The sequence below is a fragment of the Erithacus rubecula genome, assembly GCF_903797595.1.
Source record: "Erithacus rubecula genome assembly, chromosome: 5".
In the NCBI taxonomy this organism is placed as follows: domain Eukaryota; kingdom Metazoa; phylum Chordata; class Aves; order Passeriformes; family Muscicapidae; genus Erithacus; species Erithacus rubecula.
In genome coordinates this window covers 12,623,531-12,651,247 of record NC_136687.1, presented here as the reverse complement: position 1 = coordinate 12,651,247, position 27,717 = coordinate 12,623,531, and the positions used below count along the sequence as shown (strand labels likewise).

The 27,717-nt window shown below is 34.7% G+C and overlaps 1 protein-coding gene across 2 annotated transcripts in view; it reads left to right on the top strand.

Annotated features, from left to right (window-relative positions):
* The window catches only part of RAB28 (RAB28, member RAS oncogene family), a 64,010-nt gene that overhangs the window by 27,213 nt on the left and 9,080 nt on the right, over window positions 1–27,717 (top strand). For both annotated transcript variants that reach the window (XM_079305824.1, XM_079305823.1), the window contains exon 5: window positions 25,682–25,785. In XM_079305824.1, the coding sequence (XP_079161950.1) occupies window positions 25,682–25,785 (104 nt within the window). The remainder of the gene's footprint in view (window positions 1–25,681; window positions 25,786–27,717) is intronic.

Here is a 27,717-nt window from a genome sequence, read left to right as displayed (position 1 = left end):
GTTTTTTTAAAAATTTTAGTGACAATGAATGAACTGGTTTCTTCTTCCTACATGTAAAATCTTGAGGCTACACTTGAGATTTTTATTCTGTGCACTTGATTTTGCCTGCTGTGACTAACCAAGAACTACAACCAAGTTCAGGGACCGGGTAGACAGTTGTTAGTGTAGTTGGAACTCAAAACACCAGTGCTACAGAAGTGCCAGTAAATAATATATTCTCATTCCCTAACAGTTATGCTTAAATTGAGAAAAACCTGTAGAGATGTCATTGAAAAATGCAAATAAAAGTAAACTGTTTAAATACAAAAGTTAGAACAGTATATGTATCATATTTTTATAATAATACACAAATGAAATGCTGAGAGATCTCTTACTGTTTCCATGGATTTTGTCTGTGGTTTATTTAGCAATGTAGACATATGCCCAATAAAAAAGATGCTGCATAAACTATAGTTCAGGCTGAATGTGCTTCTGTTTTTGGTTTAGGTAGAAATGTTTTTTCTGGCTGCGTCCTTCGTACTTAGGTCTTCTTACAACAAATGGAAAGCCCTTAATTGTACCTAAGGGAATAGTTAATCTACGGTGGACATATGGTGGACAAAAGCTGAGTCTAGTAAATGAAAAAAATTATAAACAGAAAATGTGTGAATGTCTGCACAGTCTGAGAGTCATGGGAGATATTGTGCTGTTGGTTGGAGCTTATTTTAGGTTAATTTGCTATTCTTTTCTATTAGTATATTAATAGAAGTCAGTGGAGCATAATATATGTAGTTTTAAAACCCAGTCAAATTCATGTCTGTTTTATTGGATTGAAAAAAAACACCCTATTTTTAAAACAGGGTAGAATTTCTTTTCTTTGCCGGTTGTCCTGCTCCCACCTTTGCCACATGACATAAATGCAATTTTGATTTCATTAATAGAGGGAAACTCTGAAATTTTTAAAAGTTATAACATTTGATTGGGGGTAGTTAATCAGTGTTAACCCTGAGCAGCTCTTGGGCTTTATGGATTCAAGCATTATATGTGGTTGCACTGCTCCAGCAAAAGGTTAAGTATTAATGGAAAATGTTCACAGCTCTTTTACTCAAAGAAAACATGTTACTTGTAAGTTTTCTTTTGATTTTACTTTTACAGTTACATTGAATGTCTTCATTCATTTAGCCATCCATAAAGCAAATATTGTTGCACATGCAGTGGATAATAAGTCTTTTTAGGACTACTTGTGTGGTATGTCACAGATCATTAACTGCAACTAACCACCTGACTTGAGGGAAGTCTGGAAGCATCATTACAGTGAAGTAAGCTTTTATTTCTGTATCACTGCAGCACATTGATTTGTAGGAATGTCTCCATTAGCTACTGTGGAAATATATTTTCATATATTATTATTGAAGGAAGTTGATGAGAGAGGATAACCAAATTTTGGGTGTGAATAGAGCATTATTATTGGGATTTTGGACAAAATAGACAAAAAGACAAATACTATTGTAGTATTATTTTCTATTTAGAAGCTAGATAAGTCAGTAAACTAATATTTTTTTAAAGCTTCAGAGTTTCAGAGTCAGACATAAATATAGTAACGGTTATACAGTGTTTATGTGTACTCTGCACTCACACTCAACTGAAATGGGTATAGGAGTTGAATATGTTTAATACTCTCTATGAGCAGAAAGTGTGAAAGAGAAAATTATTCCTAATCAGCAGGCGAAACTTCAGCTTTTTTTGCTGATTTCAATATAGCAAAAAAAAAAAAAAAAAAAAAAAAAAAGACTTTTATTGCAAGAATACATTATTATTCCAGTTCAATTTAGAGAATGAGGGATAGTCTTTGTGAATATGGGGATTAATCATAACAGTTACCTTCACTCTCTTTGTGCTATAGTATGAATGATGTGCACGAAGATTTAAGAACCAAGAAGAAAAATTACAAGGAATGCATTGTATGTATATTTTTAAATAGCGTAATTACCAGGATGTCATCATGTTTATTGGGGCTTTGCAAGAGAAGGGGAAATAAATGGTATCATTTTGAGTTTAGCCCACAGTTACAGCTCCATTCCTGAGGCATTGTGAGTTTATGATACCCTTTTCAGTACAGGGATGTGTGTACTTTGCTAAATGTGTGGCTTTTTTCACAGTGCTTTAAGCATATTAAGCACTTACGGTTATTGGTTCTTCATTTTTCCAGTATTTGAGAAGGTACATCTTGATTAGATACCAATTGTGCTGCATTTTCCTTCTGCATTCTATTTTGGTGTATTTTATAGATCATATTTTTTGAGGGGAAAAATGGTATTTGAAAAAAAGGTATAGAAATGTCATTACTTATGCGTGTGTAATATGAGACTATGAAGATATTGCCACGGGAGTAACTACTAAGCCAGTATCAAACAGATCACTGAGGTAAACCTGTTGGTTCAATGCAGAGAGTATTATTGTTACTGTAGTTATTTCCACTCTGTGCTTGCAGCCATTGTGGTTCAGAGAACAACCTCAAAATGTGCTTGTTTTCCAAGGAGACATCTAAGACTTAGCATTAAATTCAGTTAAAAATCAATTAAGACTTACTGAAATGTGTTGGTTAAGGAGGGTAGAGTACAGTGATGATGAATGGTAAATTAGTAATCTATTTTATTTATTTAAAATAAGGTTGTAAAAGAGAGGAGGCCTTTATGTACATTGCACATAGTTTCTATTTCAAAATGACTGAGTTCCCCATGAAATTTTCATGACATATTTTTGGGTTTTTAACTCTAGTGGGTTTTTTTCAGAAAGAGTGCTTAATATAAAAATTTTTGGTTTTGACATGGGTGTAAATTTAGAGCCCATTTAGTGAACTGCTCCAAGTTTACTCTGGTGTTTTCATGCTAGCCTCTAGTCTAATCTTCTGGATTACCTTTTTTAATCTGTATACTATGAGGATTTTCTTTGATTGTAAATATTGTCCAATATGTTTACCTAATTATGTGTGATAATAAGAATAGATCATACTGGTATAATACTAGTATATGATGGTAGAATTCATTAATGTTTTGAAATGTGTGTACAGAAAGAGGAATAACATTAACTCTTTCTGACTTTAGCTGGAGAGCTCAGTCATACCTAGGTCATACCATTTAACATTGCCATCAGAACTATTGCTTTTTGTTTCATATGCTAAACAAGAAGTAATTCAAGAAAAGCTACAGCCTAAATAGTTGAATGGAACACAAAACAGTAAAATGGGAAAGTCTTGCTTTGGAAAAATCCAGGGATATAATAATGATATGTATTGATGACAACTTGAAATTCTTGGATTTTGCAATCAAGTATATCTTTTTTTGTGGTAGATAATTTAACATGAAGGCTGGAAAAACTAACATTTGTACAGATAACACACTTTTGATACTATGTACAGAAAGAGAGACCCTCAGTTCCTAAAACCTTATTTCATACATTTACAGGAGACTTTGGAAAGTAATTTTGTGTAGACATGCAGAATAAAGCAGTGTGTAGGTGTTGATGGTCTGCTGTTAAGTTGAACTGTTTAAAAATATTTTTATGTTCTGCTTATAACGTAGAAAATGATGGCATTTTGGAATCTACTTCTTTTATCTCCCTTTAAAAGCATTATGGAAAAGATAGGCATATTTTATTTTGGAGATGCCACTGCAGTGTCTCATGGGATGTGCATTTTTATGCTTCTCTTCATTCTTCATTCTCTTGCAGGCTTTGCTCCTGATGCTATGGGTAGAAAGGCTAGTTTAGTTTTTTGTTTTATTTTTCCCATTATATCTTCCATGATGTAGATCTGCCTTCCCCTTAGGTATGATAGGATTTTGTGAGGGTAATGCAGTATGGATACTGTCCAACTGGCAAATCGAAACTTGGGAGAAAATAACAGTGTAAGACAAGCAAAAAAATCCCTCTCACAAGGCACCATTCTGATCTTTCTGAATCAAACTGTTTAGTTCTTTTAGTCAGAATTTTTTTACAGAGTTCATTTTGCATGGAAAAAGGAATCTTTTTGAGCAGAAAAAGTAATTTTCAATATAATAAAAGAGCTGTAGTAGTTCTGACTGATGGTTCTGAACTAATTCAGCTGTTGAGAATTTCCAGAGTTTTTAAACTTAATTCTAAGTATACTGTTGTGGTTGCTTATTTTAATAACGTTACCCTGTGTACTTGCAGATGCTGGAGAAAAGAAGCCTAGTCTGGTTATATTGTAATTCTGTGAGCTTAAAAATGGTTCAGTGTGAAGAGTACTGACAGTTCTTTCCCAGTAATATTCAGTACTGCTTATAGAAAATTTTTAGAAAGCACTATATAAAGCAGTTCTAAAATCTTTTATTTCTTAAATTGTCTCAAGCTGCACAGTAGAAGCAAAGGAAACAATATAAAGGAAGAAAAAGGGCAGTTATTGTAGAGATCTCTATTGCCAGCTAATATACTGCCTAATCAATATTTTAGCAATTTTATTGGGCTGACTTCTTAACGTACATGTGTTAAGATGACCTGCTTTTACAGTGTAAGTTTTGCAGTTTTATTTTGGGAATGGTGTTTGCAAAAGTTTATTAGAGAATGGTTACTGCTCTAGTTGCATGTTTCAGTGGTTGATCACTAGGGCAATAATGCTGGTTTCTGAGCACAGCCAGCACATTTTCCAGCTGCTTTATAGTGATATCTTGAAGCTTAAAATGTAATCTATATGGGTAAGCCACAAAGCCACTATATATTAAAGCAGACTCTGACAGTAAATCAAAATTGAACAGCTGGCAACACTACTAAAGTCATAAACTTATTTATTAAAAAAACTAAACAGAAGAATTATATTAAAAAGAGAGGAATATGTTCTACAGACCAGTGGATATAGCTTAAAACCTGGAAAGTGCTGCAGATTAAGGGCCCAATTTATGAACATCTGTTCTGGCAGTTTGTGTGAGATTCTCATGTTCTTTACAATAAAAGTGTGAAACATGTTTTTTCCCCCATACTAATCATGCTTTTCTGCAGTTCATAAAACTTGCATTGAGCCTTATGCAACTGGGCCTGTCTGCTTTACACACTTGCAGAGTAATTACTATTCATGAAAGAGTACTATAGAAACGTCACAGTCCCACCATATACACTTACCCTCACTTGTTCCAAGCAGTCTCATTGCCTTCAAAAGCACTGAAACAAGACTTCAGTTTCCTTCATATTTTTAAGCTTAGAACATGGCAACAAACTAGTAATGGAAGCAGGACACTAGAGAGCAAACTGGACAGAAAAATATCTTGTACATTGTTTCTCAAAAATTGAAGCATACTTACAGATCCACTGTTTTTTTCTTTCACAGTCATGAAAACAACTGTTAACTCTCCTTATCTCTTAATTTTGAAATACGTGATCATAGAAGGATTATTTTAATTGTGATGTTTACATGGAATAGTACCCAACCCTTTGTCATGTTGGCAGATATGTGAGGATAATCTTTGAGATAGGATCTGCTTTGAAAGGGAATTGAAAATTCATAAGTTTAAAACTGAGTGTAGAGTTCCATTGTCAGTGGTACTGTTTGCCTTTTGACATCAGTGTGACCAAGATTGGTTTCAGACATTTTAGCCACAAGCCTTCTTTCATAATCAGGCTTGGTCTGCATAGCTCAGGTCATAATATCTTGTTCTTTAACTCTTGCTTCGTGTCCAATAATTCAGACTGAACTAGAGCAGATAATTTTGAAAGGCCATCAGTTTTTCTCTAAAGCAGTACAGACTGCTAACATCCTAAGCCCTGCTGCCTTTAGTGAACAAAGTCAGGTTTTTGATAAAGTCTGTGATTAGGAAGCCAATGTGTAGAAGGAATACTGAGCAAACGTGCAATAAAACCATTTCCTTGTCCTAGACAGGTTATATTGCTTTACTGATGGAAATGGTTACTTTTCATTTGAATGCTTTCTTTTTATTTGAATTTGATTACTTTCACTGTGTTATGCCTTATTTATTAGGTTGCAAAACCACATGCTTTTGTAGTTGTTTAATCAAAGGGGAACATTTTCAGCAAAGAAGTCTCAGGACAGGAAAATTTCTGTTTATCTTTTGGGAGCTACATTCTCATACATTTAGACTCATACAAACTGACAGTAGGGAAAAGAAAGGATATCTGATGTCCTTTGGACAAAGACATGTCTTGTGGCAGCAAGGCATTTTCTGTTGTATGCCATCCATTATAGCATGCGTGAATGTCTGTTGTGTGTATCCATTTCTGAAGTCGCTGGGCTAATTTTTTCTCCAGCTCACTTGTGGAATATTAAGAAACTGTATATTTCAGCAAAATGTATATTGGTCTCTGATAGTCCCTTCTGTTTTTCCATTGAGTGATACTCTTATAATTAGTTTTTTTGTAGTTCTGAGGACAGTACTATTAGGACCTAAAACAAAAAGTGACATAATAATTTCACAGTTCTGGAAATTAAGTTTCCTTTCTGCTCTGCCTAATGCAAAACACATGAACTGGTGCACTCTGAGTCATTTTATCTGCAAGTGATGTACAGTATATTAATGTCAGTTCTTAAAGCATGGGGTTTTTTTAACAGAAGGTCAGAAACATTAGTGCTATATTTGCCATATCATTATGTTTACCGATGGTGAATTTTTATTTTCTACTTTTGGTTTGTTAAAGTGCACAATTGTAATATGTACCTGCATAAAATGTTTCACCTGTGGCTGGAGTTTCATTTGTTTGACTTGTTTTGTGCCCTGGATTTGGCCAGGAACTAACCCAACAGAAATCAAGGCAAAGACAATGTCCCAGAGGATATTGTCCCAGAGGAAACCCAGGAAGGATCCCATTTGCGATATTTTTTATTGGACCTGACTAGTATGTTCTGGATTTCTGATTTTGATTAGCTCAGATTTTCAAATTTCTAGTGAGCCTGTTGTATGTAGGTGGACATGGGAGGCAAACAAATGACTTCATCACTGTGATTTTTCATCTGCCTTTCTCTGTTGTCTGCCTGGCTCTGCTGACCAGGCTGGATTACATGTCTCTCTTCTTCCACTTTTTCATCTTTATACTCTTTACACCTTGTCCCTTGTGCTTGGTGCAAAGGGAATGCTCTTAATGTTGTTGGTTTTCTTTTCACCAATAGATGACCAGGAAGTGTTGCTTCATCAGCCTAAGGTGCCAGGTTTTTGGGTTTTTTTATTTTCTTTTTATTTTTCTCTTTTAATAGTTATGATTTGAAAAGCATGGCTTGCTTTTCTTGTTGCGTACTGTTTTTCTCCCATTAGAGATCTTAGAGAAGTTGTATCAGCTTCTTTGAATAAACTTGATGGATCAACTACTAAATTATTCTGATTTAAGGAGTAGCTCTACTGGTATACTGGAGAAGATTTCTTTTGGAGCTGTTACAGTCTACAGGGTACATAATCCACATGAATTAATGTGGCATTTCCTTGATTATCCTAGGAGTTTTCTGCCTTAGAGCTGGTTTTAGTAAGAACTTTTAGTAGAATAGACCTTTAAATATGTGTTGATATCCAGAATTGTTATATTGTCATAGTGTGCTTTTGTACTTAACATGTACAGGTAAAAATAAGCTGTGGCATTTTTATTTTTTCTGTGGGATTTTTTTGGTTAGAATTTAGTATTTAGTCCTGTGTATTAAGTAATTAGGCCAAGAAGGCAGAATTTTTGTGAATTTGCTGGTGCTTAAAATACAGCCTGCTGTCTGGTGGGGTTTTCAAATGCACTTAAACCATTGCCTAGTTGCCTAGTAGTTGCTTTGGAACTTTGAAAAGTGCCCCTAGGAATGCATGCTTTCATCTTTCAGTCTCTCAGTACCATTGCAAATGTGACTCTAAATGTTTTATTTTTCCAAGAGGACATCTAAATGCAGGTGAAGTTCAATTCTTTTGATAACCAAACCAGTAAATATGTGGCAATATTAATGACCTAGTTCTGACTTAAACACCTGAGTTTTCTGCATTTCTAAGTAAATGTGTGAATAACATTGGAACCTGTGAATCCACTTCATTGTGGAATTAATTTTAGGATTGGTCTGAGGGAAAAGTGTAGCAGGCATCACAATTCTATAGTATTTGCAAAATACAATTTAGTTTAATTTTGGAAAATATTTCTGAAGAAACATAGAGTTAACTTCTCTTTAGCTAATAAAATCACTTGAGTGTGGTGTGCACTTAGCATAGGGAAACTTATTTTGTATGTTTACTCTACCTCACTTCTTGTTCTGGAATTCTTTTCCCTAGCATCAGCACAGCTGCATCATCCATTTCCACAGTCCTTTTAACCTCCGCTTTTAATTAAAAAAAAATTAAATCAGATGCTGTTTAAAGCTTCCCATTTAGTTTTGGGAAAATAAAAGTTCACGTCTAGCTTAGACGTGTGTGAACAGCTGTTAAAAGCCACAAGCAAAACGATACTTATAAAAGTGGTGGGGGAATTTTAAGAGCAAGCTGCCAGTTTGACTGTACTTTTCAATAGCTCTTCACTTTCAGCCAAATGGTTTTAACGATAATTTTCTTTGAAAAAGCCTTTTTTATAGAACCTACAGCCCAAGCAGTTAGGCCAGTGGTAATAGGAGGCAAGTTGCCATTTCTCTTTAACTTTTTATGAAATTTTTCTTTGAATCTGAGGAAATTGCTCATTAGAGAAGTTGGAGTGGCTGATGTCCACCCATGCCCACCCACCTCTGTAAGTACATCTGTCCCCATTTGATTCTAATGAGGGATCTTGTTCATTGAAATTCCCAAGTTCCAAGACTAAACATAATACTTCCCTTGTGCCGTATTTTGCAGGCATTATAGCCCTGCTCATGATTTAAGTATTTTGAGGTAATCATGGGATTTCTTTTTTTAAGTCCAGGTTACTAAATCTGATTAAACTCAGTTGGACAGAAACAGAGTTTATCAGATGTTGAACATTTAAGTGTCAAGATTTAGACTATTCCTTGTTCAATCCACCTTCTGAAGGAGAAAAATCAAAAAGTAGTTCCTTCAAGAACATTTTGTCTTTACTGATACTGGGGGTTGTGGGTCTAGAGTGTAAAATACTCTGTGACCTAATATCCATGTATACCTATCTCTGGAATTTGTTTGAGCAATTTTTTTTGATCCTGTCCTGCCTAGTCTATTCCACAAGTGATACATGGTCGCTGCAAGGCCTTCCCAGACTTGTCCCACAAGGTTACCCTGTGGTGGGGCCATACTGAGCTCACTTAGCTGGAGCTTACTGAGTCAGTGCTCATTCAGAGCATACATCTGGATGTGGAATTATCTTCAAACAGTTGAGGAGCAAGTCAGGTAGATGGCTGTAGTCATTGAATGTTTTGTGTGGCAGCAGAGATGCTACTGAAGTTTCTTCAAAGATATAATTTTCTTTTCCTTTTTTTTCTTTTTAAAATTGTGATTATTGGGGTGTCTGTTGCCTTGTAATCATAATAGATTGCAGCCTGTCATAACTGGTGCTGTCGCTGGTCTTGGTACTTGATACAAAGACACACCTGTATTTGCAGTGTGCCCTTGTTTGCTTTGCATGGGCAGCTGGTGAAGATGAGTTGGATTGAAATGTAAATTCTTTTAAAGTTACTTGGTCATTGTTTTCTCCTTATATGTCTGAGTATATTGTGACTTCATATTATTAGAAAGCAGGAATCCAAAAAGCGTGTTTATCACTATCAATTTGTTGGATATCTCATTTTTATGTTTAGTTTGAATTTCCTACAAATTTCCTATTGTCATTTCTGAAATGAAAAGAAGAAACAAGTAGGACAAGCAAAATTCCAGGTGAGCAATTTCCTTCTAACACAGTGTATCCCTGGTGCCAAACTACAAAGCTCTGATAAGACTAGGATTAGAATTGTGGGTATGAATCTCAGAATTATCCTTGAGAATTGAGGAAAATTTAGGTGATCCCAGTTTACACAGGACAGCAATGATCACCAGAGGAATGAAAAAGCTTTTAAATGAGGAGGGACAAAATAAGATTGAGTTTCTTAGAAGTCAGAAAAAGACGAACGGTCTAGAAAACCATGAAAAGAGGGTAGAGAAAATTACATGGCATATTTTCAATACAAATCCAAGGAAATCTCATGCCTTTTTATTAAGCAACAAGCTTAAAATAAACAGATTAAATTACTTTTCCACATTGTGAACAACTAAATTGTGGAAGTCCTATTCATTGTAGAAACCAGAAGTGCACGTGGCTTCAGAAAGGAACTGCAGAGACTTGTGGAGGGCTGGCTCACCAGTGGCTATAAAACATTTCAGCTGTATTCCTGGCAGCCTGGTGATGCAACTGGCTGAGGAACTTGGGCTGCCTCAAAATGGGGTGTGCATCAAGGAGTGATCCCTGCTTCTTATTTTCCTGCCTCAGTACCTGCTGCTGAATGCTCTTTAAAGGAAATTACTGGCGTGGACTGTAACAGACTTTCAGCTACCAGATTTTTTAAAAAAAACTAATTCACTCTCTTGAGCTGCTACAACTCCTTCTCCCCAACTCCAAGCTCCAGAAAACCCTCTAGGACAATGAACAAAACACCTCCACACATCTTTGCAATTTTGACCTCAGTTCTTAGGCTGTGTAGCTATATTTATGTGCATTACTTTGTAGCTGGTTGATTGGAACAGTGCAGGTGAGAGATTGTGATCTGGATTCTAATGCCTGCTCCACAATCTTATTTATTTTTCTATTCAATTGTCTTTGGATAAAGTCATTAAGAATTCTGCGGGACAAAGAGAAGTACTGAGTACTCAGTAGTCCCTGGTGATTTAATTTTAGGCCTTCAAGGTCTTTCTTTAAAGTATCTGCTCATAACCAGTTCAACCATGTGAATCTCACAGACTCTTCTGAAAACCTTATTTCTTGCCTAGACTATGTTAAAAAAAATTGTTACACTGAAAAGTTCTAGGAATCTGATGTGTTGTTTAATATATTTTTGTTAATATGTTTTAAATTGAATTTTGATGATGACATAAATTTATCAAAGAGTGATCAGTGATGGCCTAAACAAATGTTTAACCATTAAACATTAAACCATTAACCATTTACTATATTTTTAATAGTAAAAAAAGTTTCTTTACTATCCTAATTTAGAGCACTTTACCCATGGAAATTTTGCCTGTGGAAACTCTTAATGTATATTGGAAGAGGAAGGGTATTCTAAGTCACAAAGAAATTAGGTCATCAGCAGGGCTGTGCTAAAAGTTTGGTAGAATACATCTTGGGGTTGTTGGGACTTGTTAACTTCTTGACACAAATTCTCCTTTTCTTTCTCAAACCTAGCAAAGGAAGTACTACTGATCCTTGAGGATTCCAAACTATAAAAACTAGATTGGGTTTGTTTCACTGTTTGAGGTCATGACTGACCAAATAGTCTGGGAAAATAAACTTTCAGCACCTAAGTTCTGCTTTAAGTCAGATGTAGCAGATTTCTCTAAGTTTAACAAAAATGGAATGAAGCAGAAACTCTTAAACACCTTTGGTTTTAAGAAGTTTTAGAAAAGAAGTGTTAAAAATATAAAAAGGAGCTCCAGCAGAATCCTAACTTGATTGCTTAGTATTTTCAGGGGAGTTGTTCTTTGGATGAACATGTGGATTCCTTTTCTTCTGCAGTGGTGCTATCACATGAGAACCTTTGGAAGTGCTCAGCCAGTATCCCAGGAAAAGCCAGGACCATCCCTTTGGTTTGCAATTATGGTAGCTTAAACTGCTAAAGAAACAGTCATTTTTCTAACTGATTTCAGACCTGCCTCTTCTGCTGAACCATCTACTTTCTTGATGAAAGTCTTTTTGGTGTGAGGTTTGGTTAATTTTTTTTTTTTTAATGTGTGTGTGAGAGAAACAGAAAGTGAATTGGATTGCTTTGCATGGGCAGGTGGCTGGGTTAGCTCTGAGAAGAGTATGGGCCCTCATTTGTAACAAATTGTGTATAAAGTACTTTTCTTATTCCCTTGGTTCCTTTATGCATTATGTAGCTTTTAAAGTCTTGGACAAGGTTGTTAATGATTTTTGTTCAGTCCCTTATAGCTAGCCTGATGACTTGGTTCCTTCTGCTCATCTGAGACTGGTTAATACAGTAAAGTTGCAATATTACTATAATCTGTCTTAGTTTGTCCACTATTTGATGTTTTAAAGTTGTTTGAGAAAAGGTTTTTGTAGCTTTTCCTCAATATCTGAGTCAATAATAACTTTCTGTTAAACTAATGAAATTCTGGACCACATGTTCATATCACGATAGAAATTTATGTCAGGGAGAAATGAGCTATATGCTCACTCTGCTTGGAGGCAAGAACAGTTCCTCAAGACAGTGATGAATCAATTGATGTACTGATTAAAATTCAGGTGGGTGTTTTTGCCTGGGTGAAGATTATGATAATGAAATATGTGACTTGGCAAATACGTAACAGGTTTGTACTGGTCCATTTCTAGTGGCTCCTCTGAAATCATTGAATTGTTAATTATAAGTAGTTTGAATTCAGTTCTTTGTAGTTTTTGAAATGCTGTGGCTTTGTTTAAGAATTAGCTGATAAATTTACTGTCATTGATCTGAATGTACTTGGGTTTAATTTCTCCTTTTGTAGTTAATTGAAGTATGTTATTTTTATTTACTAAGTGGCCTCACTTTTTTTCTTTCAAAAAGTCATTTAATAAAAAGTTTAGTTGCGCTATTAATTTTTTAGCTACTGGTTGAAATCAGTTTGGCTTAGTAATAATTAGTTACAAAAGCTTCCAAATGGAAGAAAAACTGGGCTGCTGTTGAACAGGATTTGATACACATGGAACAGTTAAGCAGTAATAAATTGCCTAGTAACTGAGTAATTCTCTCAGATATGTGCCAATCTTGTCCGTGCATTGAAAAATTTTGGAAGAAGAACTGATGTTTGAAATTGCTTAATGCTGGAGGTTTATTGTAATAACAGTAATACTGACTTGGCCTGATCTTTGAACATTTAAGACTTGCTTTTATATCCCAGTGAATGATTTCACGTTCATTTATAATTTTTGTTGTGGGAGAGTTCCCAGAGGGATATGTAGGAGAAGCACTAAGTGTCTCCAACTCCTTATTACATCTGCTGGAACCACAAAGGGATCAGGCATAGAAGGGCCTGGAGTTGACCTGGGTTGGCTCTGGTAGGAGCAAGTAATTCAGAGTATTGGATAAAATTATCACACTGGAGAGGACAGCCAAACATAGCTGTTGGCCTGAATTCAACAGAAGCATACCTGTGGAAACAGTCTGTGTAGATGGATGCAGCAGTGGCCATCAAGAATGCTGGCGTGTGTCCTCTGAGGAATTGTTATTTATTAGGTAAATGCTTTTTATAGATGTAAGTTTTGGTATTAATAGTTCATTTCCATGGCTTCATGAAATATATTACTCTGAGATATGTTCCTATGCATTATTTGGAAAACACTGTTTTAGGAACTGCTAGGTAAGAATAAGACTTTTTGCTTGATGTTTTAATATGTCCAGATTTACTGTTTTTTGGAAGAAAGTACTTGTCCAACTGTACTTAGTCTGGAAGAGGCAATATAATTTTTGAATTATAGGCAAAACTGGAAATTGGTTCCAAGATTTTGAAGGGCTTTGGTGGAGGAAGGTCAGATGGAATTAGTTTTGATTTCTGTCTATAGTTACAGACTGCATCTCATATCTTAATAAATAGATATCTGCCTTTAATGTAAAAAAAAAATTAGTTTTTCATATGCAGTACTGAGACAACTTTGTTAACTTGCCAGCCCTTTTCAGTGCTGAGAAGGAATTCAGCCCTTGCAAGCTCAAGGAGGCTGCAGTTCAGTTGGTTGGCCTTGTAGTGAAGCCTGTTTGCAGCCTGCAGTTACCACCACTGCTCCAAGGGAAATCAGATCTGAGACTTGATCTGGGTTAAACAGAGCAGTCAAAAAGAAATGGCTATTTTTAACATGGATCAGCTCACTGAGCTTTGTAAGCTCACAGGAGTTGCACGACCTCCTAAGTAGGCGAGGAGAGGATAGTTACACTGTGGCATGAAGGTGGGGATGAAGAGCCAGGAGTGGCACAGGTGAGACTTTCCAGGCTTTGCTGATGGCATCAGTGGGTCTTGAAACAGTGTCTGTAGAAGGAGACAGATGTGAGTGACTGAAGGCAGGATGTAAGAAATGTTTAAGTTTTCATAAAGATCCCAAGACCTTGAGTTTGTGAAATTATAGTGAGTGTTATATTTTATGCCTGTCAATCCTGTAAATCTTTGTGAATTTTAGAATGGTATCATTTAGTAGTCCTCTTAGTACTTAACTGATGATGACTATACTTTCTCCTGGTATTGGCAAATTCAGTGATGATGGAGTAGATACATGAAAATGAGAGAAAATACTTGAAAGAGATGAAGAAAAGCTGAACCACCCATGGCTTGTGGATATATTGGACTAGCACCATCTTCTGAATGTTTAGTACATTGCAACTTCATGTCTTCAATAATGCACTAAAGAACACTTAAAATAACATTCATTCAACTTGGAATGTCAGAAATTGCATTACTATAGTATCTTTTTTTTACACTCTGTTGACCTTATTTTAATTGTTAAATTCAGTTGTTAAATTCAGCCAAAACAACGGATAGCTCTATTTGGGTTAATAGGAAAATAGGCTTTTTGTTTTTTACCTTTTTTTAACCTCTGTCCTAAAACATACCTTTAATAATATAAGGAGGAAATTTATTTTTGAACAAAGCTATTGAGTCCAGCAGTTTTTCTCTAGTCACTCAGCTAAATCAATCTAAGCATTTTTTTAAACTTTCAATAATTCTGATAAAAATAGAACCATGTTGAAACAGAGAAGAGGTTTTTTTTTGTTTTTTCTGTTAGCAAGTCTTGTATTAAAGTTCTAGGCAGTCATTGAAGTTCATTACAGGGAACTTTGGAAACTATTATCAACCCTGGTAATGTCTAATCTAAAGAAAAGTGTGGTTTTTGAAGTTAGGTACATAGAAATGAATTTGTCCATGGGAGTGCATATGAACACTTAAAAATATATTGCTGCCATTGCAGTGTTAAAAATACTCTGAAAAGATTATGAACCAAGTATTTCTGTGTTTCTTACATGCTGCTGGTGAGCAAAAATCTTCCTTCTAAGTGGTATAACTTTTTTTGTTGGTGGTATTGCTAAAATGTTAGCAATTAGAAAATGATGTGTCCCTTGAAACTTGATGTTTTTCTATGTTTAATTACTATGCTTATGAATCCAAAAAGTGAAATACCATACATATTACAGAAAATTTTAAGAATGTGATAAGAAATGCTGCAACTAGAGTTTCAGAGATACAAAAGAATTATTACATATTTTCATACTGTACTGTATTTGAGTTTTGGTTCTTCATTAACAGAATTTCTGTTTCTCAGAGATGGTTGCACTAATGCTATTTCTGTATAATTTATAATTTCATTACACTTACCCTTGTCTAATGCTGGTGTTTTAGTGTGCCTGTAGGAACAGGAATTAATCTTCATGGTATTGGGCATTGGGGATTATGGTTTGTGTGAACACATCTTATTTGTTTTTGCTTTGCTTTCTCAGCATCATTCAGTAAACATTTTCAGCTGTGTTCCAGTCCTGTGCTGGCCACTGTGCCTGCCCTGTGATTTTTATAATTGAACTAATACAGCAAGAAAAATTCAGCTGAGGTGTATTCTCCTGTAGGCTTATTCTCATTTACCCTTGTCTCTAGGAAATAGCTATTAATAAAGATATTTGAGTCTAGATTAAAACCTTTAATTTAACTTAATAACTTAAATTTCTCATTAGCATAAAGATTAGGAAGCCTGAACACAAGTGTAAAAGAAGATGAAAGATGATTTAGTGCACAAAGCAGTAAATTGATAGTTCAGTGACATTTCCTATGATCTTAGCAAGGCATTAAATTTACTTTTTCATATGTATTTCTTTTTCCCTTTGTAAAAACAAGAATGGTATTTGCCTAATTTGCTGGGAAGCAATTAGTCAGGAAATGATCTATTATTAATTGTAAAGGGTTTGTAAATTGGCACTAGGGCCATATGAGAATCTGACAGACTGGATAAAAAGCAACAGTGAACAAATTATCTTCTCTCCAGTAGGGCTTGCAATATTAGGGTATGTTTCTGTATGGAAAGTAAAAACAAATTAAGCAAAAGTGTAACATTAAAGTCTTGTGAGATTATACTTTTGCATTAGTTTGCTGAAGTTAGGCTGCTCATTCTCCATATCAGAATGCACACAAGTGTTTCACGTTCTTTCATTCATAGCCCCAGTTGATTTGTTAAGCTTATCCTAAGGATGTGTTTGTTTAGGTCTGTACACAGTAAACAGAGATATGTTATAAAATCATCTGTACAGAGATGTGTGCACCTCATCTAAACTCCTTGTGCCTCAATTAATGCATTCTGAGTTCACTGTCTGCTGCCTCCATAGATCTTCAGTGTACTTAGCCACTTGAATTTCAGGGTGGGGAGAAGGCAGTCGACAATGCCTTTCATCCACCTCTCTTGCTTTCTATGGCCTTATGATACCCTTAAAAAAAAAAAAAAGTAGAGTAGTTCCAGTTATGTTTTAATCCTAAAATAATACTTAAGGTGACTCAAATTTGTATTAGTTTAATAATATAATCTTTTCTGAATACTTGTTTCCAAAAATGTCAGCATTAGGGGTAGGGATAAGTGGTACAGGTACCTAACAGGAGGGATCAGATTCCAGCTGTCAGTGTAGTCTTAGTCTGTTCAGTCAAATGAGAAATGGTTGTAAGAATTTCTGCCAAGAATTTATTAAAAATGAAAATGGGAAATGTCTAGCTGGGAAAAAAACCGTTCTTCTTATTTTCTCTTTAACTGTCTCTACAAGCTGTCTAAGCCAGTCATCTGTCATCCTAGTTTTGAAAAGAAACTTGGGTGTATTGTTTTTTCCTTTGTAAGAAATTTTACTTTTGTATGAAAAGATGCCTGCTATTTGTATTTGCAAAGGTTAACATCATCTTAAAAATGACCTGCCATCTACCAGACATTAAACATGCTTGTTTTTAGGTAAGAATCCTTTCACACTGTGTCCTCTTTGGTTAGCTGTGCTTGGTGTGCTGAGATGGAGGCGTTTACTTCTGGCTGCTCTTCTTGTTTTCTGTTGAAACCTATTTTAAATCTTGCAAGTGTTAACCTCATTAACCCAAGATGCTCAAGAACAACTGTGTTTTAGAGCTTTAGCAGAAGTGCTGTAATTGTTTATTGTTTAACAGTATTTGAAAGCCTCATTTAATATGGGATATTTTTGATAAAATGTAATATGTAATTAATAACTGTAATTAATAATGTAATAACTGCAACTACTTTCATAAATGCCAATCAGAGAACTTGTCATGGTCAACACATTCTTTTTTATTATTTCCTGTGTTAGAACAAACTGTCAGCCTCATCAATTTTATTTTAGTGTGTGAAATATTCTTGTTCCAAGATGCTCAGATTTTGTGTCTTTGTATGACATTTTTGGATAAGAAAGATAATTCCTCATAAGCTTTGCACAATAAGTGGAGGCCTATATGAGAGTTGTGCATAAAACCAGGCAAACCTCATTCACAGGCATGATGTCTTTCTGTTTTTAACCAGAGACCTAGGAATTGTTCACCTTTCCTTTCCCATATTAGGCATACATTTTCATGTCTTGTATCTGTAGGAATTTGTCTCTTGGAAGGCAGTCAGATCATAGATTTATCTTTTAGAAAGCTGTTTTTTTCTTTAATGTAATTGAAGAGTGTATTTGCTGATAGTTCTGATTTTTTTAGAGGAGGATGTGTTACAATTTTTTTACAAGAGAGTTTTTAAGCTATCTTTTTTTTTTTTTTTTACTTTCTGAAACCAGTGATTTCCTGTTGTAGCTGAAAATGTTAAGTGTAGTTTTTAAAGTATTAAAGTGCAGCACCAGCTATTATTCTGCCTTAGCAAGTCTTCTAATACATTTGATTTGTTACTATGTCCTCATAGGAAAGCATCAGCAGTAGAGTGTACATGACAGTGAGAAAGTAAACACATGCTTGCAATCAAATTAATGTATTTCATCTGTCTTCAATTAATAACAATCTGTCATGCTATCTATCTGAGAAGTGGCATAAACAGTTTATTTTGTGTTTGGAATAACTTCCTGGAGGTAGTTAATGTGACATGTAGTTTGTCTGACATGAGTATAACCAGATCAACACTCTAGATGTTTTCTTGATAACCTAAAAAAATTACTGAGAAAATCTGTACTGGAACTGTATTTATATTTTGTTTTGAGCTTCCTTAAATCAGAGTAGGGGCATAGTTTTCAGGACTTCCATGAAAGAGTTTTCTTTTCTTGGCAGTTATATAATTTTAGTGTGAGAAAAAGATTGAAAGTATTAACAGAAAATTAACTACAAAAAGCTGCAGTTTGCACTCTGGCGTTTGGGATTGAATATTTGAGAATGTGTGTTGTAGTAACTTAGAAGTACCAAATCAAAATAGATTTTCAAAAAGCTATCTGATACACTTAGTCTGGTAGTGCTGCAGACCTGGTACCATTCATTGGCAAATTAATTTATTGTTATTTCTGTATAAATCTGGCTATATTGAATAATTATAATTAGATATTAGATGATTTTTTTTATTTACACAGAAAGAACTGTTTTGTCTAAATAGAAAATGAAAGTGCAGTTGCTTGAAGTTTTAAGTAATTTACTGAAATGCTCTTTAAAATCTAAGACATCATGAAATAGGTCCATGTTTTAGTGGGAAAACAGTAGGTTGCTGGTAAGCAATAAATAACTAGAGAGGGTTTTTTTTGTTGTCTTTTTTTTTTAAATTTCACTTTTTTCTTTGAATTGATGGTAGAATTAGGATTAAATACAGGTAATATTGCTTATAGCAGAAGAAGCTTCAAAGGGGGTTCCTTCTGGCCAGAGCAATGCGCCATGCTCAGCTATTCTCTGTTCACATATCAGAGGTCTGATAAACTGGAAAGTAGATCATATTGTCTAGAATGTTGTTGTCAGTGTTCAGCTTGATTCCTGGTTTATTTTTTGTGTTGTGGATATTTGGCACCTCTTGGAAAATCCCTCTTTAATTCTCTTTTTCATACCTGTTGGCTTACTTATGGAACTGTCACGTTCTGGAATTAAACTGAGTGTACATGTTGAGCAGCATGCACTGCATGGGGACAGTGCTGTATAACTCAGTGCTGTATATCCTCAGTCTGCTGGGTTTTCAGGTGCCCAAGCCAGCTTTGTTCTTAAGAAATCAATCACTAATTATATCAAAAAATAGGATGAAAAAGACATTGTCATATACAGACCCCTTTTTTATGACCCTGGAGTATTTTCAGAAGAGAAAATGTGTACATAATTTTAAGCACATGTAAATCAAATTAATAAATTATTAAAGCATTTTACTTGTCATGTCTGTGTGGGCTAATCGTGATAGCTCATTATTTAAACATTATGTAATTGTATACCTTGTGTGCACAGCTGCAAATACTTTGCAGAAAGATTTATATTTCATTTTTCACAGCATACTATAAAAGAATATATTTTTGTGTGGTACTATAGATTAATAAAGATGTTTACTCATAACTTTAAAACTACTCTTAGTTATATTGAAATAAGAAATAGCTGTAATATGTAAGACAACTAAAACCAGAGAGTTGTAACTTCATTTATGTGTTATTGCCAGTTTTAATGGAAAATACGGTTATCAATTTTAAAAAGTTCATCTTAAAAAGAAATGCCCCTTTGCAATGGAATCCCTTATTCTTTTTACAATTCAAGGTCTGAAAGCAAAAGATTGTCAGATTTGGTTGCTTTACTGAAACTCTCAACTGTCTCTCATGTTTCTTTCCATCTATATGGTTTATAAAGTGGCTAGGTTAGTTATCACTGGTGTAATCATTGAAAACAGTTTACAGTTTGCTAGTGTAATCTCACAATCTGGGGAAGTGCCACCAAACTGTTAAACACTCAGCCTTGTCTGTACTGTCCTCAGCAGCCTGGATGTCACTAGTCTTTAGTTTCTCAGCTGCTTGGAAGGACCTGTACAAGTTACCTTTTTGTGTTTCCTCCAGAATTACCTGGAAGGAAGATTCATGCAAAATGGATATTTTCCTACTTAGAAAACCCCTGTAATTTTACATGGAGCTTTTCTTCAGTGATGTTATGAAAGAAGAGACTGGCAGTCCTGAGGGAAAGAGAGATAAAATGAGTAGCAGCCTTTATATTCTGCACAAATGATGCTCTGTTGTCTTTTTAGAGTATGTGCAGTTATTTGCTTTCATGGTTTTGAAAAATTATAAAACCAGAACATTTATCATTCTTCTGATTGATGATACATATTTTAAAGTACTTCCTGGCTTTGTCTCTGTACCAGTTGTATTGGGTAAATTGGTAAATATATTTGATTATTGCCTTAATTTTAAGACAGTTCTGGGATCTGATACCATACTTCATTCCTCACCAGCAAACTGGTGAGCTAATTATATTGGTCCTAGCTCTTGGATTTTAGAGAAGCAGTTGAGTTAAAGTAGTGTTTAAGCTGTTACACCAGATATAGTGTAGTGGAATGGAAATGATAGTCTGTGTATGGTGGTGCTGTGTGGCTCATTGCAGGCCATTTTTTAACTTATGGAATAACACAAACATCTAAATAGTGGAAAGAAGCAATTTTGACGTTAATTTATTTAGCATTAGTGGTTTCAGAGTCAAAAGCAGCAGAACTGTTCAACCAAGATGGAATTGCTGTTGTATGGCTGGGTGTGGGTAGTTTGTAAAGCACTAATTTGAGTTTTATCTAGTACTTTTTAAGGTTTTTCCATTTCCTTGCCACAGCACAATAAACTAAAATTTCAGAGACTTACTCTTAATTTTTCAAGTAAGGTCATATAGACTTTTGACTTTGAAGAACAATTTATGCTTTCTCGAGTGTTTCCTCAGAAATTTTTAATCATAGGATAGATATCTTGCCTTGCAGTTATTTTAAAGTATGATTTTCTTTTCCATTTTGATTTAGAATTGCCCATGAGATGTTCACTACAAATAATTGATATATAATAGAAATTTGAAAGATAGTTACTGAAAATCCTTTTATAGATCACCTGAAGATGTAACCCAATAAAATCTCTTAAAATTACTATTTTGTCCTTATCTTCTTTGAAATGTCACTTGCTCTCCACAGAAATGGCCATGGTAGTGTTTACATCTTTTTCCTCACCTAAATTCTGCAATGTTGTTCTTTTGTTCTTACTTCTTTAATTTATTTTTTCTTTAATTTTTTCTTTCCTGTGCTGGTTTTGGCTGGAATAGAGTTGGTTTTCTTCCAAGAAGTCTTCAGGAATGCCTTAGAGGGAGTATCCTTGGGATTTCTGTGGGAGTTCAATACTTTTCTTCTAGATTCAGTTTTCTCTTTTCACCTCACTAGATCTCTGTTTAATCTCACCTATAAATCAAAATGGATCTCCCTGGAATTCATGAGAAGCAAGCATTTTAGTAAGTCTTACCTACTTTTGCTACAGCAGATGTTGGATCTATGCTTGCTCAGTCTTTGAGGGGAGATTTTCACTTGGATCTGTTTGCCTTGCTGAGAGCTGTGTCTGAATTCCCAGTTTCTAATCTATTTTTGTTGTTCTGGTATCTTTATGGGATACCTGTACATGCAGATGTGGATTGACCTGTTATGGAACTGTAGTTTATCATGCTAGTGTAATTGAAATGACTTTTCATACTGGAGAAACTTAAATATGAATGTTTGGTGTTATTTCAGAGATGGCTTCTTCAGAGGATATGCAAGGCAATGGAGATAAATTTTGGAGAATATTTGGCAAGCATATATTTTTGTAGTTGTCACTTGAGGCCTTTAGTGTGTATTTCAGGCATAAAAATGAGCAAAATTGCAACAGACTATATTGTAGAGGCTTTGTCTTTGAAAGGGACTTTGAATATGCTTTGGAGGCTGATGAGACCCCCTTTTTCTGTCCTCATCAGGCTAGTCAGGGAAACAGTACTATGACCTACATCTCCCTCTCTTTCCCCCTTTGCTCATGATGTCACTCTGCTTCTCCTGATAAAAGTTTTCATGTGGTTTATTTTAGTATTCAATTTAATGCTAATATATTAAGTGGTTTCATTCTAGCCAGGGAGTTAGCAATGTACTCCTTTGACATTTTAACTATTGCTTTGGTAATTTATACTTTTAACTGCCCTTTCTGCCTGTTGATTCCATTTTTAAGACACTAAAAATTTTTGAAATGATAGATCACAGAAATACCCTCACTGCATTCTCCAAAGTTTACCCATCTTTGGCTTGCTTTATCTTTCTATGATCAGAAAACATACTTTAATGCAGATTAGAGAGTTTGTATTCAAGCCCTTGACCAAAAGTACTGGTTTGTGTGCTGGGGGGAGTCACTGTTTGCAAATAGTTATATCTCTTTTTACTATTCAGACTTGTGTCTTGTGTCCTTTTGTCTTCCTTTACACATCCCATTGTGAATCTCTAGCCATCAGTTTATATTCTACTTGGTAAAAATGAAGCTATTCATTTTGCCCTGCTGTTACCCTCTTTCTCATTGCCTGAAGATGAGGAGGATGACTGTACCATTTGGCACGTAAAATTCAATTTGGGCCTTTTTCTAAATGTTTGTGTTTGATGTGTGGCCAAGTCTTGCAGATTCCTTCTTTGAGACCTTTGTTAGATATGCCTAGCACAGCCATTACCAGAGTTAAAAGGTTCTCATTTTGTATCTAACTTTCAATAATTCCTTTTTCTTGGCCATTGCTATGTTATCTAGTCATTTAGAATATTCTGCAAGATCATTTTACTGGTTTATAAAATCAAACTGTATTTATGTATCTTTTTAGGTTTCTTTCTATCCAAAACTTATTTGTCTTTGCCATTAAACTTTTCATGGCTTAAGTGCATTCTCATATCATTCTTCATCCCAAGACACCTATTCCTGCTGTTATCTGGCTCATCATATGAGCCCACATTGGCCAGCTGTTAGTTTTCTTTCTATAAAGTCCCTGCATTCCTTATAAACATCTTTTTTAAAAAATCATTTTTCACCTCCAATGCTCTCCTTAAAGTCATTTTGCTGTGATGTCTAAATAAAAGCTGGACAAGGCTTATCTCCCGGTGTGCTAAGAATTCTGCCTGTTGAGCTGACCAATGTCAGATGTTAAAGGACTGGAGGGTAACTGTTCACTGTCTTTAGCTGATATTCTGTAACTCTGTGATTATGCCCTTGGCCTGTGGGCAATGCAAAGGAGTTGGACTTATGATCATTGCCCTTCACTGACTTCAGAGTGCAATTTTGGGTAGCTAAATATTTATTAACACTTTAAACTCTTCTTGTGCTAAAAATGTGCCCTTTTCCACCAAGAGGTAGTGTAAGATAAATCACCTGGCATTTGCTGTGGACTCTGAATGCACACATGGACTGTCACCTGGCAGTTCCCTGGCATGGCAGTGCCTGTACAGCTCAGAGCAGACAGCCCGAAATTCAGGAGGCAGAAAGTGAAATATTGTGACTGGGTACAAGGACTGAAAAGTACTCAAAGTTTGAAAATGTAGTTGCACTTCGATTTTTCACTTTCAGTGTGTTCTCCTGTGCTTTAATTTCTCTTCTGTGGTAAAGTACACACTCCACTGACCATGTAGTATTATTGATGTTTCTTCATAGAAAATAGGTATTTCAGGATATGATTTTCAATATGCCTGTGGCATTTTCTTCCTAGAAATTCATCAGTCTTTTAGCCTGTTATTTTCTTTGTACACTCTATTCTTTCCTTCCTGGGAAAGAGAGATTGTTACTAGTGAACTTGTTTTTATGTATTTATGTAAGCATATTGTGATATTTTAAAGGAATATAGTGTAAATGCTATCTGTCTGTCTATCTCTCTCTCTATCTCTCTATTTAGTTGTATTGTAATTTTGTGTAGGTTTTTGGAGTTCAGGTATAATCAGAGAAATACAATAAGTGAAATCTGGAGGTAGGGTTGAAGTTTCTTTTAAAGTTCATGAAATGAAAATAAAGAAAATACATTTTTATTTTTCCCCAAAGAGTAATCTCATGGTTGTTTTTCCAAGTTGCACTTCAAGCTAATATGTGAAGCATAAAAATAATAGTTAATAATGAAATGTTTTAGGCAGTATGCTGTATTTTATTCTTAAAGGCATTTCAAGAGAGTCTGTCTTTGATCTTAGTAGTTATTTTTCAGAGAAAAAAATTAAATGCATGAATTTTAAAAAAAATTGTTATTGACTTCAGGCTTTATTTTAGTAAATGTATTTGTTCTTCCCTATTTTATGAAACTTTATTATGTAGTGGATGTATATGATTTAGAATTATGGAAGGGCTGTACTAGAAACATTAGTGTTAATAGCTTAGTATTTTAGTCCTTCACAAATTAATGTCTGTGGTAACTGGATGATTTTAGGCCTGTTCTTACAAACAAGGCCTTACTGATGTGCAAGGAACAGTAATACGTGTCAAAAACTCCACATTAACCAAGGTAAGCAGTATAAATGGGGTGTAGGAATCCCCTGTTAGGCTAAAACTCTCCAAGAGAAAATCTCCAGAGCCTACAAATTAAAGACCTCCAATATCATTTAAAAATAAAGCCTTTTATGTAGTAGGAGAGCATTTTTTCAGCTGATAATCAAATAACACTATTATACAGGCTTACTAGATTTGCAAATTTACAAGTTTTTACAAGTCAGTTGGGTCCCTTCCTCAGGAAATCAGTTGAAGTTTTTTTTTCCTGTATTAACTCAAAGAGCCTGCTTGTCTTTAAATCCTTCTGAATATATTTGCCTTATAATTTGACTACATTGAGTCAACACCCTTATAGGAACCGTAGTGCAATAAAAAAAAAGAGAAACTGTTCAATATAGTTTCCAATTACCTTAGGATCAGATTGGAGAAACTGGAATGTACACAATAAAATCTGCACAAGTCTTGAGTTCTATAAGATTTTGGAAGCAACCACTGCTTTTCAGCATAAAATACCATTTCAAAGCTTTACACTGCTTCCAATGGTTGTAAAGTGATAAAAATGAATATATGTGTGTCTTGAAATGTGCATTTTACTTTCTAAAATTTTCTGAACCACACCTTTGTGGAATTGAAATTCACATATGTAAGTAACTAAGCATCACTGCTTTTACTCAGTCAATTTTTTTTATTATATTGAATGTTTTTGCTTTGCCATGTTCTGCAATAAAATTCTGTATAAATTATTTACATTTTTATATTGGAAAAATATGTCGATTCAGATGTGCTTGGTGAATTTATTTTGTGAAAGTCTTCAGCTTACACTGGAATCCCCAATATGGATCTTGCTTGCAAACAGAATGTTGAATATTAATTCTGTCTTGTTTTAGTATGTATCTAGCAATAGAGTTATTATAGAGTATTTGAGTGTATCCAGAAATAAATGTGTATTTTGAAATATGAATTTGTAGCATTTGGCCATAAAATTTTAATCATGATTTCATTTTAGTTTTGCAAATAAAATTAGTCTGATGTAATTAATTGATTTTCTTTTAGTAAATGATTATAGAGAGAAAGAAACTTACAAACTTTGCAAACAGCTGTAAAGGAAGGTGTTATATCTGATGTGTTTCCAATGAATAATTTCTAAGGCGGGTAACTAAATGGGCTCCAGTGTAATAATTTTTCATTTCTTCAACTTTTTTTTAGTTGACTTGGAGCATATTCGCACAGTGAAAGCTGACAAGCACCAGCGATTTTGTGTGGAAAACAATCTCAGTAGTCATTTTGTGTCAGCCAAGACAGGAGATTCTGTAAGTAAGAAAAAACTGCAAACTTGTAGGTGTCTTGTTTTTTTTCAGGATGCAGCAGTTTTATTATACTTCACGTGCAAACTGTTGAGAATTTGGGGTGCTGCAGGCCCTTTTTTGCCTTCCGTAGTTGCATGAAAATTAGATCTTTGTATGAGTGCATATTATTCTTATTAAATTACAGTGGTTTCTCATCTGATTTTCAGTTTGAGGTACAGATTTTAATGGAAATGGTCTGACTTTTACATCAGCGTGAGAACTGAGACCAGCTAAATCTCTGTTTGCTGTCAGCCTGTAGTTAAATATATTTCTTCATTCCAGGTGGAGTCCCATCTATAAACCATCAATGTAGAAATTTCCAGCAATTAGTAAATAATGTGACAAGACCCTGCTGCAATAAAAGGTTTTAATATGAGTCCTGAGCCATGAGAGACATTCCCTTTGCAGGTCTATTGAAATTTGAACATTCTGGCATTTGTACCAGATGCTTTGCAGAGTACATTTTTGAACAATCTTTTGACTCTGAGCTAACTGGGTTATTTGTTTTAGTTGGAAGCATATGAAAGAAAAGGTTCTTTTTCAGTTGACACTATCAGTCAAATTAAATCATATTATGTTGTTTTGCTTGATTTCTGTCTCATGCCTAATGAGTTTGTCATTCCCATAAAACAGTCTTGGAACTGTCTCTTTAACATTACTACTGAGAAGAAAGTTTACTTTATTTTTGTTATTGAGTAGTAAGGCCATGTTCAAGTATATGGAAGCATAGTCCATCAATGGAATCACTTGTTAAGATTTTTGATTAATCTTGTGCAGTGAACTGCCTGATTTTGTAAGATAGTTTTTCTGTAAAGTCTAACAATACTGCTGTTACAAATTCAGTGAGTCCTGATTCTCTTTATAGCTTGTGTTAAATCTTTAGGGTTTTTTTTGTTTGTTTTTGTTTAGAGTGTGAAAATAAAAAGAAGAAAAAAAAGAAGAAAAAATCTTAATACTACGCTTTGTAAAATGTGCATCTGATAAAATGTATTGTTTTCTCAAGGAGCCCACCAAAAGCAGTTCATTTAATAATTGATACATTTATCATTGCTAATTGTGACAGAATCTTTAATTAATTAATTAATTACATTTGTATTCCACTGATAGTACTTTCATAGCTTACTGTTTCAAGACAAAAGTAAATTTGAACGCACCTGGAAAACTATAATATCTATTAATAACCAAATAAGTAGTTTCATAGTTCATTTTTAGTTGCAATATAAATTTGAATTAGCCCTTTCACTGTTGCTGCACACTGATCATTCAGAAGATGGAGTGTGCATCCTAGACAGTGATTTAAGAAGAGGCCATCCATTGCTACTGTGGACATCTACTAGAGGAGCCTTGCTCGGTTAAATGATTTGTTTTATTTACTTCAGATCTTTTCAACAGACTTGACTGCAAAAGATGATTTTGTGTACCAAAAAAATTCAGAAAGATGTCTCAGGAGCAAAAGAAATCCATTATTTATTATAACAGTTTATTTATTAAAACAGTTATGTTTTACTGTCCATCAAATAACATAGCTGAAGCGTTGCACTTGTGCGTGATGTTTTTTGCAGTGTCCTCAAGGGCGGGTGGTGCAGCTCAGAGCACCTGAGAGCTTGGTGAGGGTTAAACTAGATCTCTGAGCCTCAGAGTCTCTGTTCAGTGTGCCCTTTCTTGTTGTGGAAGTGTTGGTAGAACAGATCAGTATTACACCAAGGAATTGAGAGAAAGAGCAATTGATTTGGAAGCTGCCACATTCATTGGTTGTGCCACTAGTTTGTTGCTGGTTTCCATCTTGGGTGTTAGAAGAGATTCTGTAGATACTATTTTTCTGTATTTTCACTGAAATTGACTGGGAGCATGTACAGAGATTTTTTTTTTTTTTGAGGGTGGCAACTGCATGATGCA